The 12,770-nt window shown below is 43.0% G+C and overlaps 1 protein-coding gene and 1 long non-coding RNA gene across 9 annotated transcripts in view; one reads left to right on the top strand and one right to left on the bottom strand.

Moving 5' to 3' along the window:
- LOC120950322 (sodium/calcium exchanger 3) overlaps nt 1-12,770 on the bottom strand; it is a 116,067-nt gene that overhangs the window by 38,436 nt on the left and 64,861 nt on the right. For 7 of the 8 annotated variants that reach the window (XM_040368277.2, XM_040368276.2, XM_040368275.2 and 4 more), the window contains exons 3-4: nt 11,895-11,986; nt 4,173-4,321 (exon numbers count right to left, since the gene is read on the bottom strand). In XM_040368277.2, coding sequence (XP_040224211.2) covers nt 4,173-4,321; nt 11,895-11,986 — 241 coding nt within the window. The remainder of the gene's footprint in view (nt 1-4,172; nt 4,322-11,894; nt 11,987-12,770) is intronic. The other variant, XM_040368281.2, reaches the window with a different exon arrangement.
- The window catches only part of LOC125906713 (uncharacterized), an 85,628-nt gene continuing 77,186 nt past the window's right edge, over nt 4,329-12,770 (top strand). The window contains exon 1 of the long non-coding RNA XR_007452075.1: nt 4,329-7,023. This is a non-coding gene — a long non-coding RNA (uncharacterized LOC125906713). The remainder of the gene's footprint in view (nt 7,024-12,770) is intronic.

Raw genomic sequence — 12,770 nt, 5'->3', positions numbered from 1 at the left:
CGATGGATGAGCATATAAAATCGAAGCTACGGCACAGGGAATCCCTCGAGAGAGGGTTGCCGGAGATGGATGGCACAAGCGGGAGTGAAAATGACCATAAAGCTAACCTTTCGGTTGAGGTTAGGTTGAGGTTTATTCTGTTTCCCTCTGTCCGGTTCTGTCCTAGGGACAGTATCTCCTTCCGCTGTCCAGCAATGGTACCAGATTGATTGGACCAGTGACCCGTAAGATTAAAGATTGAGAATTTTTTGTTTTTGTGCGCACAATTTGATGAAATTTAACATTTTGGTACGAGCGTTTATATAGCTAAAAGAGTAATGTTTTCAAAAAAAGTAATGCAGCACGATACGTTGCAGACTCACCCAAAGCTCCGCTGACAATAACAAGGATCATAGCTTACATTCGTGCAGATTAGTGTGTGAAGGTGAGTAATGGTGACGCTTACCTGAAAAACGAAGAAAAGTACATTAGTCACAAGGTAGTGGAAAACCCGTTAAAGAAGCCGTCACCGACAGATGAAGGTGCTTTACAGCAATATTAATATTACAATGAAGTTCACTTTGCCTTTCGTGTTCCTTTTTGTTCAGCAAAGCTTTTTTCCCCTATCAAGCACACATTGCATGCTAATTCCATGTCTCGGAAGTGTAATAAACGTATCGTTTCGATTGCACTATTCCCTCTCCTGTCAGCTGGATGCCTTTCCATTGAATTAATCTTTCAAGCGAGCACTTGTGGTGGTGGAAAATGGGTAGCTTCAACCTGTAACCGTTGACCTTGGGACCTCAACCACGCGGTGCAAATATAATCCGAGAGCTCGCATTCCCTCTTACCGTAGCCGCACCATGCCACACTACCTGGCAGAATGCCAACCACCGGCACCGGGAAAACGGGAAAGTTTTAATGAGCAATGAAATGTTTTATTTCACTACCTCGCTCCGCACCCAAAAACTCTCCTCCAGCAAAACCTTCCTCGTGCAGTGCTCGAATCTGGTTTGTTGCGAGAAAATGGACGGCCTAGGAGTTGAATGTTAATTTGCGGTATCCGTTGCCTTTTCGAGGGACCGTTCGCATCGACACTTGCACGCACCAGAGGCGGGAAAGCATGGTCGCGTAAACAGTGGACCGTTTCAGATTCACTTTGACACCGCGTGACGATGACCGATTGCTACGGCACGGGCTCGGTTGGAGGTCGACTTAAATGGATGCTCGGGTATGTTGATTTCATTGGTTTTGCCTCATGGACAGGATGACCGATGGTTTGAGAGTGGAGAGTGCATTCCTTTTGCAGGAAGTCAACACGCTGTGGTGGTGATTTTTGTTCATTCTTCTTTTGTTTTTAAACAGGGAGGTTCAATGCGAAGCTAGTTAGAGAGCTCTCTTAAAAGAATTAATGGAAATGACTTGCAAGATACTAGACTTTTACATAGACTAAGCTTACTAAAAAACGGTCAAACGAATCTGCAAGGCTTCCTGTCACACAAAAATCTTCCTGTGAACGAATTAATCCAATTACAGAAGATTTTATGAATGCAAAGCTTTCAGTGTGTGGCTCAACGCTCAACGCTGCCCTCAAAAGCTCGAAGGCAGCCTAGATGGCAAACGGAGGCAAAACTTTTGACTAATTTATAAACGACATTTGAATTTCCATACTAATTAAGAGGATTATCTACTTATCCGAATGAATGATGGATCGATTCGGGGACAGGTGTTTCCCGTTTGTTGTGCGCTTCCCCTTGAATATTATTTAAACTTTAATTTGAACACCATTTGCGTCGTATCAGGACGTCCCGTTTCTCAATAAACCACTACCACGGCAACGAGCGGCAAGCCGTGCCGTCGCTTGTAAAAATATCATTTCCATACCTCTAATCCAATTTGCAGTGCCATCATTTTAAAGACCGCTCTGAAAGGTAAGACCCGTAAAGAGCTGCGCTTTCCGTTCAGCATCAAAGTTTACGACCGTGGGAAGCGTTCGCCCGGATGCCATTCCTTGCATGGTTCGAGCGTTCGCCTCCTTCCTTCTGGAAAAGACAACGTTCCATCTAATGAAGCGGAAAAGCGCCATACAAGGAACCACCCAGAGCGGTGCAGATCAAAAGCTGTCCTCTTCATCATCATCATCATCATCTTTTTCTTCGTTGTCGTTGTCGTCGTTCGATTGCCATGCCCACAGTAATGCTTCCGCACATTCCGGAACAGACTTGTGCTCGGGAGAAGGGATGGGCTTTGGTAGGGAAAACCGCAGTAAAATTCCTGCTGACGGGAACATTCTCTGACATCGGCTACGACGAAGCGCCGAACGAAGCGGAATAACCACAGACAGTAAAATTACTTATCCATTGCAACGGTCAGCTCAGGCTGGTTGTGGTTTCTCCATTCGCCCAAATCCAAGCCCGATGGGATGACTAGCCCGTTTTGCTGGCTTATCGTTCGTCTTGTTTCCGATTTCATTTGTAGTTGTAGCTTGCTCGTTGGCATTTGGTTGGAATCGAATTTTGCTGTGCAAGTGAGGCAAAAAGCACATTTTATTTACCTCAATCGCAAAGAACCTTTGTAATGCGAGCGGAACTGTCCGCATTGAAATTGCCAAATGAACCATGGCGTAGCAGAGAAAGAGAGAGTAAATACAAAAATCTGCCTGCCAACCGGATGAAAAGCCGTCCCTGGACTTCATTATTGCCATTATTGATTTCGAGCAGAGGCTTCTGAGGCTACGTTTTTAAAGAGCTTTTCTGGTATCAACATTGTTCAGCGAAACGATGGCAAATGAACTAACGTCCTGCTCTTGGGTGGTGTAAAATCAGGGCGAGTTTTTTTTTGTTGAAGCACGATCAAAAGCAGACACGACAAATACGGCACCAAAGCTGCTAAGTTGGATTTTCCCTTTCAACAGGCTGTGAGGTAGGTGAAGTGGAACGTGGTTCACTTCTCCATGCCACTCCTAAGTGGCACGATTGCAAAACATCGTTTAAATTAGGTCATCTTGGGCATTGGGCGACCCGTTCCCGTTAACGGTTGAGGGTGTGCGGTGGTTGGCAACATCCCACTAACGACAGTTCGCGGCTGCAGACAGTGCGAGGCGTCTATATTCCTAGCAGCGTCCTCAGCCCAACTGCATCCTCACGCCCGGGGCAAGTAAATTATCATCCCCAACAGTACATCGACCCTCCGGCAAGGGTTTTGCGCTGTAGATGGAAAAGATTTCAAATATTTTATTGACTTTTTCGACGCCTGCAAAGTCACTTCGGTTGAACGGTCCGCCGCGGGCTTGCCGGCAGCGTTCCGGATGATGATGCTGCTGCTGACATGGTGATGGTGCCTCCGTACCCTGCCACGAGTTTCGCTATTCATTTTCCAACTACTGGATGACGGCAATCGACCGTTCGCGAAGCTGACAGTCGCTGGAAAGTGTCTGCCACTTGGGGCTGTGTGCGGCAAGATGTTGACGATAAAGAAGGACCTATCGTAGTGGAGGGCTCTGATGAGAATTTGATGGTTTGTTTGTTTGTGCTTCGCCCTGCTCGAACTGCTGCCAGTGTGCTGCGTTGAATGTAACTGCGCTAGAGTTTATTGGGCAAATTCGTAGGATGAAGGCGGGACGGTTGGCAAATAGTGATCGACAGTGCAGCATGCTGCACCGAGGGCTGCCAATCCCGACGACACCCGGAGTGTCAAGCAATCTGCCAGTGATTGTAGTTTTATCCGTTTGTATTAATGGATCTTTTAGCACTGTCATTGCAGCCGCGATTGCTTCATTTCATGGTGAAGTTATTACCGCTCGTGAAACTGTTTAACCTTAACCTACAATTGTCAAGAGGGCAAAGACTTACTCAGACGCAAAGATAGCGTACATTTGAAATGTACTGATTAAGATGCTGAGCGATTCAAAATTGATCACCCAAAGACGACTGTACTATTAGTTAATTTCGCACCCTTCAAGCAAATTGAACGAGGCGTGTAGCGTGAAATGAACTGACAGTCAAACGATGTCACTGTTCAATGCAACTGAAGATGCAAACAAATTTGCATTGCTCTTGCATTATGATTCCCATTATGGTTAGCTGCGTTAACGATGGCCTATTCGATACTGTCATAGTATTAACATCCAAAAGATTCAATGGATAAAAATAGATAATAAACGCGAAATAGAACAAAACAATACGTGAACTTACCTTAAATTCTTTACTTTCTTTTATCCTAAGTTGTGCCCTAACAATATCACCAGCCTTCGGCCGACCGAGCAGTGCCATTTTGTCTTCTTCCGTCAGCTCTTCGGGAGCTTTTCTTTCCGCGGCCTCAATGATGCCTGTTACGTGGTCATCTGTGCGTGCCCGGAGCCGAGTCACCATCGATGAGAGGAATAGGAGTACAAGAAAACGGATTAGAAACTAATCGAAGGTGTCACATGTTTCGCTTCTTCAAAAGGATGACTGAAAAAGTAGTTTGAAGTTTAAAAAAAAAATGGAAACATATACATAAAAACTAACAACAGTAAATAAAACAGAATTTTGACAAAACGTATGAAAGTAAACAAATAAACAAAACAAAACAAAATAAATGTGAAAATAAAGATTTTGAACAAAAACAAAACCAAAATCAAAACACCTTATTCAAAGCCAAAATAAATGAATGAAACCAATTTATAAAAGGAACAATAAAACTGTCAAAAAATAACAGAAAGTACAATCACCATCATACAAAAAAAAACAGAAATTTGGACAAATGATTTCACGCATGAACTTTGCAAGGTACATGGGACAGACGTACATAATCTAGGAGACAAAAAAAAACAGGAGCACAATGATCTGAAAAGTGAAACGATAGCTTGAGCGTATTTTTCGCAGTTATTGGTTGCTTTTGGCACAGGGTGTACGAAGGACACAAAGGGGGTTGGTTCGGGACAGAACACGGGAGCATTTGCATTTGCTTGCTGTGGCCGTGGCTGGTTGTCAACGAGATGGGCATAGGGTTGGTGGAAATTGTACTTGCAGTTTGCTTGTTCGCTAGACATATACGCTTTGCCTAAGAATAGCAAAACTCCGTTACGTGGCAATAGAGCGCCCGGGGACAGTGGTTGTATGCGAAACGTAAAACGTGAAGGTTGCAGTGGTTTTGTTTTAAAATGTTCGTCCCCAAACTGAGTTTGGAGTTTTGGAGCGTTTGTGCCGTTGGTGTTGTGATGGGAATGAACGAGGAGAATGCGGCTGTGTTTGTGCATGTATGAGTGTGTGTGTGTATATGTTTTCAATGTGGTAAGGTTGGTTGCATACAAGGCACAACTTCTGCTTGTCACTCGGACGTAGAAAGGACGTACCGGTCGTACATTGCAAATGAGTATCAATGCAAAACATACAATCGGGTGGAGGGGAACTCCCCTTGGTGCCATTCTAGAGGTTGTAGTTTTGTATGTTTTGTGGTTTTTACCGTACGGTGGAAGCGGCAGTGAAGCAGTGCAGAACCAACATGTTTTAGAAAACCCCCGTTGAAAGGCAGAAGGCAAGCAGAAAATTGTTGTACCATGTTTGCGTGGGGTTTAAATGCATTTTCTGTGTGCGTGTATGTGTGTATATGGGCAACCAGAGATGAAAAAAAAGCAAGACACGCCGAGTTGGTGGAATGTGGGATTTTGGATAAGCTCAGAATTGTGTGTCAGAAAAACGGCAAGCGTGGATTTTTGTTGATTTTTCTGATAAGCAAAGCAATTTGTTGCAACGGCAGGCGGGGAGAATGAAGAGAAGCGATGATATGTAAAAAAAATGCAAACTCAAAAAGGAACGTATCTAAAGAAGGCAAAAAACGGATTTCCTAAAATTGCTCAAGCATTGAGCTAGGACGGCTAAATGAAATGCAAAGGCTGGCACGGTTGTGTACCATGCAACGGGACCGTTTATGGTGGTTCGAAGCGGCTACTAACATTTGTGTTTAGTTTTTGTGACTGCTGTATTTACAAATGTTGAATAAATGAATAATTAAATAATACAAATTTTCAAAAACCAACAAAAACGTACAACTGTACAAAATGAACGAAAAACAACACAAAGCAGCGTACAACTGGAAACCAACAAAAAGCAAACCACAGCCAATCATGGCACCTTAAACTATTTACTCGCGCGGTGTTGCTAAGCGGATGCGGTGCTGATGAGACACGTAAGCAGAATAAATTAATAAACGTTACCAGCATCACGCTGTAGCCAATGGCATAAAAATGTAAACTAACCAAATTTACTAAGTTAAATTACAAGCTACATTAAATGCACATTTACTACGAGATGCGCTTCGAACGTGCTGGCAAACAACAATAGTGCGGTCGGGTTTTAATATCGAAGGACAAGGAACGTCATTTACCTGGGTTGTGATGGTGACTTTTAACATTCGTTTGTTTTGGAATTTAAAACTAACAGGTACTTTAAAAATATGGATTTAGCAAGCAAGATAATCAACGAGAGGAGAAAAGTGCGCAAAATAGTGCGGATGTGCATGTATTATTGATTTTAGGTCACCAAACGACCGGGCGTCTCCATTTATCAAGGCGTCTTCAAAGAACTAGGCGTCTCCATTAAACTAAAATGTCCTCTAAATAATATGTAGACCATTATCAGACTGACTCAGTACTTTAAGAGCTTGAAGCTTATAAAATATGATTTAAAATTACATATTGATATAATACTAGTTTAACTCTGAAGAAACGGTTCAACTATTAGACATGAATTGATTTTTTAAATATATTTTTGGTAAACTTTTGGAAACATCAACATTTAATTTCCCTTTTAACACTTTAAGCGCCGTGTCATATAAATTCGCATGACGGTTTTGCTCACCGTTCAGCTTTGCATCTGACGCTCAGTGATTCTCTCGAGAACGAATAAGGTAGGAAAGAGAGAACGAGAATGACATGTGCTACGCCGCTTATCGCCATGAAACAAAAGAGTGATAACAATGGCACGAGAAACAGTCGCTCTCATCGCTCTCTTGCCATGCGCTACGTGCTCACTCAAAAACTGTGACGTCAGGCCGGCGGTCAAAGTGTTAAACACGGTATGACTAACACTAACAAACCCATACCACTATTTTACAATTGAACGTTTTATATGAATTAATTCAAACTTGAAACTTTTGCTTTGCTTAAAAAAAGTTTGTTTTTCCTTTGCCTTGGCTTTTCTTCTTGCTTCTTACACAAAGCTAAACATTCAGCTGCAACTAGCGATGATAATCATGATTAAGCTTAAAATGAATGAAAAAAAAAAACATTGCCAAGATAAGGAATCGGTGCATTGTGAACGTAAAGGTTCGTGTGCGAGCTGGACTCCTAGGTCCACCGGGTGCTCGATATATAAGCCATCCTCAAAACAGGTGCTTGCGGCAAACAAGGAAGCGATAAAACGTTCGTGCAAAACGGTGCATCCGTACGGAAGAAGCTCAAAAATAAATGGCAAAATAGGTAACGAAAAAAATGAAAGACAGTATTACTTACAAAAAACACGCCATCCATCAACATTGCGCGCACAGTGACAATATGTTTTGCGTACACATTTGTATTCGAATTTGCAGTTTGTTTTTTTTGTTTTGGTTTGAATGTTTTGCATTCAACAACATCGACACGTAAGCGATAGAATCCGAATTTCATCAAATTTGTGGATTTGTCATGTTTGGTTTTGTTTTCCGTGTTTGGGTGGCGCCCATCAAACATCGTTGATCGTTCGTTATCGGCATTCGTTCGGTGTTTTCGTTCGCGTTCATGTTCGAAACCAATTGATTTATCATTACGGCGGTGGATTGGTAAAGATTTGGGTGGGGCACGTTGTGTTTAATTTTTCGTTGGAAAGGATTTTTGCATGTCCAACCCATTTCCAAGTCGGAAAAAATCATTCGGAAGAATTTGTTGAGCAACCACCGGAGGCATTTGTACATGCGTTGCGTTACAGAAGATGATGCCGGATTCAGATGCAGGTCGTCAAATGGTTGCATTTACCGTAGACATGTGGCCGATCATTAATACAGTACAAGGTTTGGGTAAAGAAATTAAAGTACGTGCACAAATTTAAGTGATAATCGCATCGCATCAGTTTGATATTGTACCGAGGTAAAGCCGTAAGCAAAACAACAAGAAAGAATGAAATTAAGGTAAAGTAAGTACAAGACGGCGCATGTGCAAAGATCAATCATTAGCGTCAAGAACAGCCAGTGGATGTTGAATGTTAAGAGTAATGAAAAGGGTGTACCGTTTCAACAAAAGAAATATTATTAATTAGTAAAGGCGTAATATAAAGTGAAGCATGAAGGATTGAAAGAACAGATTGAACGTTGAATGAGGAAATCATTAGTGAGAATGTTATTAGCAGCGATAGAATTGAAAAGAAACCGCAGTGCGGCCATGAGAGAAGTAACGTCCATGAGGTAGTTAAGTACGGTAGCAGTACAAACAGAGCAGCGTTAGTAGAATATCATTGGTACATATGTAAAAGAAAGAAAAAGAAAAAGAAAGAGAAAGAGAGGAAACCATATAATACGAAATCAACATTAATAAACAACGTACTACGAAACAACGAAACAACGGTTAAGCCATACGAACTCTATCGTAAACACATATTATAAAGTAAAGTCAACTACGCGGGACATTATTGCTTACTCGCATCGGTACTACGTTTGAAGTAGATTGACTGTCGTCCTAGCGGGCTTGGCACATGTACATGTTCTGCTAGGTTGAAGGTTGAACTCTAACAAAACAGCAGCAACAACAACAAAAATAACAAAAAAAAATCCAACAACAAACTCGAAACTACTTCTACGCGCCTAACGAACTACTAATGATGGGGGGACTACTATGGTAGAGCGCAATAGCGGGTACGAGCAGAGCGCAAATGTTGAGCCAAATAACTCCCTGCATAACCTAACCTAGACCAAGAACTCGAGGAATCACTCTAGCTGCTGCTGCATTTTTCTGAGCACTCAACAGGACAAACACGGTGGACGATGAACACGGTAATGGTGGTAAAACGGGATGAGACCTAACAAATGTTCACCTGAGCTACCTACTAGAATGGCAGTTCAGAAGGGTGTACTCTTTAGAAGGTAGGCGCTTCGTGCCGTAGGGGTTGACAACGGTTGTAAGCTTTTGTAAACAGAGCGAGTCCATGTTGGTGTTCTGTTCTTATTGTTGAGGCTGAGCCTGAGCAGGAGCCAGGAGGCTGGGTCCGATGACTCGATTCCGGCTCTAAAAAGAACGCTTAGCGTAAAACTGGATGCGACAATTGCTGTTGCTTGTTGATGAGATTTATTTGGCGTTGTGTTAGCATGAGTGGAAGATTTTTGTTTAAATGTAACATAAATAAACATTACTCATGTTTGGTTCCATCTCCATCACTTCTCAGAAATTGATATACCGAAGCAGAGCCCACAATGTAGGTGGTTTGGACCATAGAAACGGGAGAACATCGAAACACACAACATGCTTGCGTAGTGTTTGCTTCGCAGTTAAAATTTATCACCCGTAACTATCACTTGAATCGATAAAAACCAAAATAAACACATTGTTGTATCGAATGTGTGCATCGAACGCCCACCGAGCACCGAGCAACTGCCACCCAACCTCGCCAACATCGTCAGCGATCAGATAGAGAAAATTGGTACAATCTCTCGTTAGCAGCTCCGTGCTACCAAAAGGCAATGGTGTTTGTTTAGATTGTTTAAAAAAATTTTATGAAGTGATTATTTTCACAATCCTCCCTTTTCCGCTGGATCCGCGAGGGTGAAATAGTCGAGATAGAGGGCGCATGTGGAGTTTTTTTTCGCCGCTTGAAATCCCCGACGAACACCGGTGAGAGAAAGCGAGCAAAGATTATACATTTGATAGTGGAAGAGTTATGGGATGTTTATCTTTTCGCGAGGGAGCGTCGATTGAATTTTGAGAGTTATTTACAACGCCCTGGCCCTGTGCTGTTGGGCGGTTGTAGTGAATTAACGTGAGGGGAGAAAAAGGATGGATAAGGGTAAAATTAATAGCATACTTTGTTTACAATTGAACGGAACAATAACTCAATTGTTTGCTCGCGCGGAAAAGGAAACAAGATTGATTTCCCGCACCGAGTTCTAGTGCGGATGAATTTTTTCAGCGAAAATGGCTCATATTTATTATTGCTTAGAGAGAAACATTTTCTAATAAGAAAAAAGAAAAAAACCCTGGATTGCTCACTAGCAACCTGTTGTCATACCTTCGATTCATCTATTTTCTGGTGAATAAATAAAATAAAGTAACCGTCACAGTAAGAGTCCTACCGATCAATAATACGAGCGCTTCTTTTACTACGTAATTCACGGACACAAAACGCACCTGGTTTCGTGGGGGGTTCATGGCAATAGAATTTGATGACCCAACACCGTGACGGAAGGACATCTTTCAATCTATTGTTCAATCCAATCAAGACGTAGAATCAAGGCAGTATCCCGATCCTTTCAGCCCGAGCACACCGCGGGCAGGTGTGCTGGGTTTAATGAAGTTGTCTTCATGCGGTGTGCGGCCAAAGAAGATGAGCTATGCTTTCCACATGTATGTCACACCGAAGCGATCCATTTGACTCCCCGACGGGGTGCCAGGAGTGCTGCGACAATGGTATGGGTTGGGCAAAAATTACCATTCCATGCACGTTGTCCTCTTATCCACGCGAGGGTACGCCAGCCGTGAGTGTGTGTGTGTGTGTGTGTGTGTGTGTGTGTGTGTGTGTGTGTGTGTGTCGTAAGACTGGTGGTAGGGACGGGATGTTGCTTCTTTTGTGTCGACTAACGAACAAGCACGACTTGGACGACATGGGATGTTTGTCCAGTGCCGAAACAGGTACGCAACGACCGTTTGGAACAGAGCACGTCAAACGTCTTGTCAACCGAAGCTCAACCACTTGCGCTGTGGTACACAAGTGGTACGGGATGAAGGAGGAACTGGGGCTGGGGATAATGTATTCATAGCAAAACGATCCACGGCTAGCGCGTGAGATATGCCATGTCAAACATCCGAATGAGACCAGCAAGCAAGCCGGCGAAGTCAGTCGAAGAGAAAGGCATTTGTAACGCAAAATTTTACCATTCGAATGTTTGCACAAAAGGCGCTTTGTTGGGGCGCGGCTTTCGGTGTCGTCAAATCTTTGGGACGTTGAGTTTTTGTGAAGCAAATCCTTTCCTAGACGGGAAGGCTCCGCTTGAAGATGGCTGTAATAATTCCGTGAGCCAGTGTCGGAAGAATTGATCTGTTTTGGCACACTGCACCAGCCGTGGCTGGTAACGAATCATATCGCATGCGATGTTGCTATGGCGAATGAAAACGTTTTACCAAAATGGACGCATGAAATGCAAAGCATATGTTTCGACTACGCCTCAGGGCGCCTAGTCGAGTGATATCTGATGAGGCAGCAAAGTGCCATGCCTTCTAATCGAGTACATTCTGATCCGTAGCGAACAACCGAGGAGCATATTTAGCGGCGAGAAGTAAGAGCCAAACGGAGGGACCATAACTCTAATTTGATTCCAAAACCCTCTCTAACTCCTAGCCGTCGTGTATCTTTTCTAGCTGAACCGAGCAAAATCAACCTACCGATAAGAACAACACAAGAGTTACAACAATACATCGAAGTAGCAGAAGAAACGAAGAGCATATTTCACACAGAGAAGATACAACAGAGACAGAGGGAGAAACAGAGGTAAACGGGAAAAACGAATGTTGCATTTCGGTTCACGATACCGAGTGAAATCGAGAAGTGGGAAACCAGTCAAACGGTTAGACGATCAGGACTAACGAAAAAAAAGACGCAGAACAACAGAGGGAGAGAGTGTGAGAGAGAGACAGGGAGAGCGAGAGCAGAACCGAAAAACCGATGCCGAGCAGTGGGATCGAGCGACGAGCCATTTACCTCCGATTTGTTGCGGTTCGCCCAGGTTGACGTACAGCAGGACATCCTTCTCGTAGCTGCCCTCCTCAATGATGATGAGTTGGATAACTTTCCTGCGAAAAAAAAAATGAAGAAAGGGGTATGTGTTAAAGTGAAAAGTGGATCAGAATTGAAGTGAATTTAATTGCTTGTGGTACAAATTGAAAAAAAAAACACGCTTGATCAATTTAGACGTTAAATTGACTAGAAAGCAAACATTATAAGAGGTTGTCTCAAAGCATTTCTATATTTTGCTGAAACTTGTACACTGTAGTTCTTTAATTCTTGTCAATCCTCTCAATTGACGTCACCCTACAGATTTGAATGTTTTAAAATTGTTATCAACTTGCTTGAAAAAAAGGCAAAATCATACACCTTTTCCACTCCTCGGTGAAGAAGCCAAAAGATAAGACCAAAGTTTACGCACAATCAAATCACGAAAGCATGAAAACTTTCACGCCACAAAATAAATTATGAAACGAATTCGCAACTTCAATGTACCAAGCTTACGGAACGGCAAGGCACAAAAAGTGCGCAACTTCACACCACAAGTAAGTGGAGCCGGCAAGCAAGATATGGGTTGTTTTAAGACCGTTATTCCTTCGGTTGGCAAGTGGTGTGGATCATGATGCCCTAAAGGTACGGACAGCACAGTGTAATTTCCATCCCTGCTACATCTTTCCCTCCAACCCCTTGAATGTGCAGCCATACCACCAAAACCATGATTTGATGAACTGGCTTGTTTGTGATGCGAACCCAAGCTATGTTCGGACCGACGAAACCGGAAGGGTAGTTGGGAAACTTTTCCCCGTGCGCTTCCCAGAACACCATTCATTGAAAATAAAATCATGTCACTCG

Source organism: Anopheles coluzzii, chromosome 2 (genome assembly GCF_943734685.1).
Source record: "Anopheles coluzzii chromosome 2, AcolN3, whole genome shotgun sequence".
Classification (NCBI taxonomy): domain Eukaryota; kingdom Metazoa; phylum Arthropoda; class Insecta; order Diptera; family Culicidae; genus Anopheles; species Anopheles coluzzii.
The sequence above is the reverse complement of the archived record's forward strand: the minus strand, read 5'-3'. Positions and strand labels throughout refer to the sequence as shown.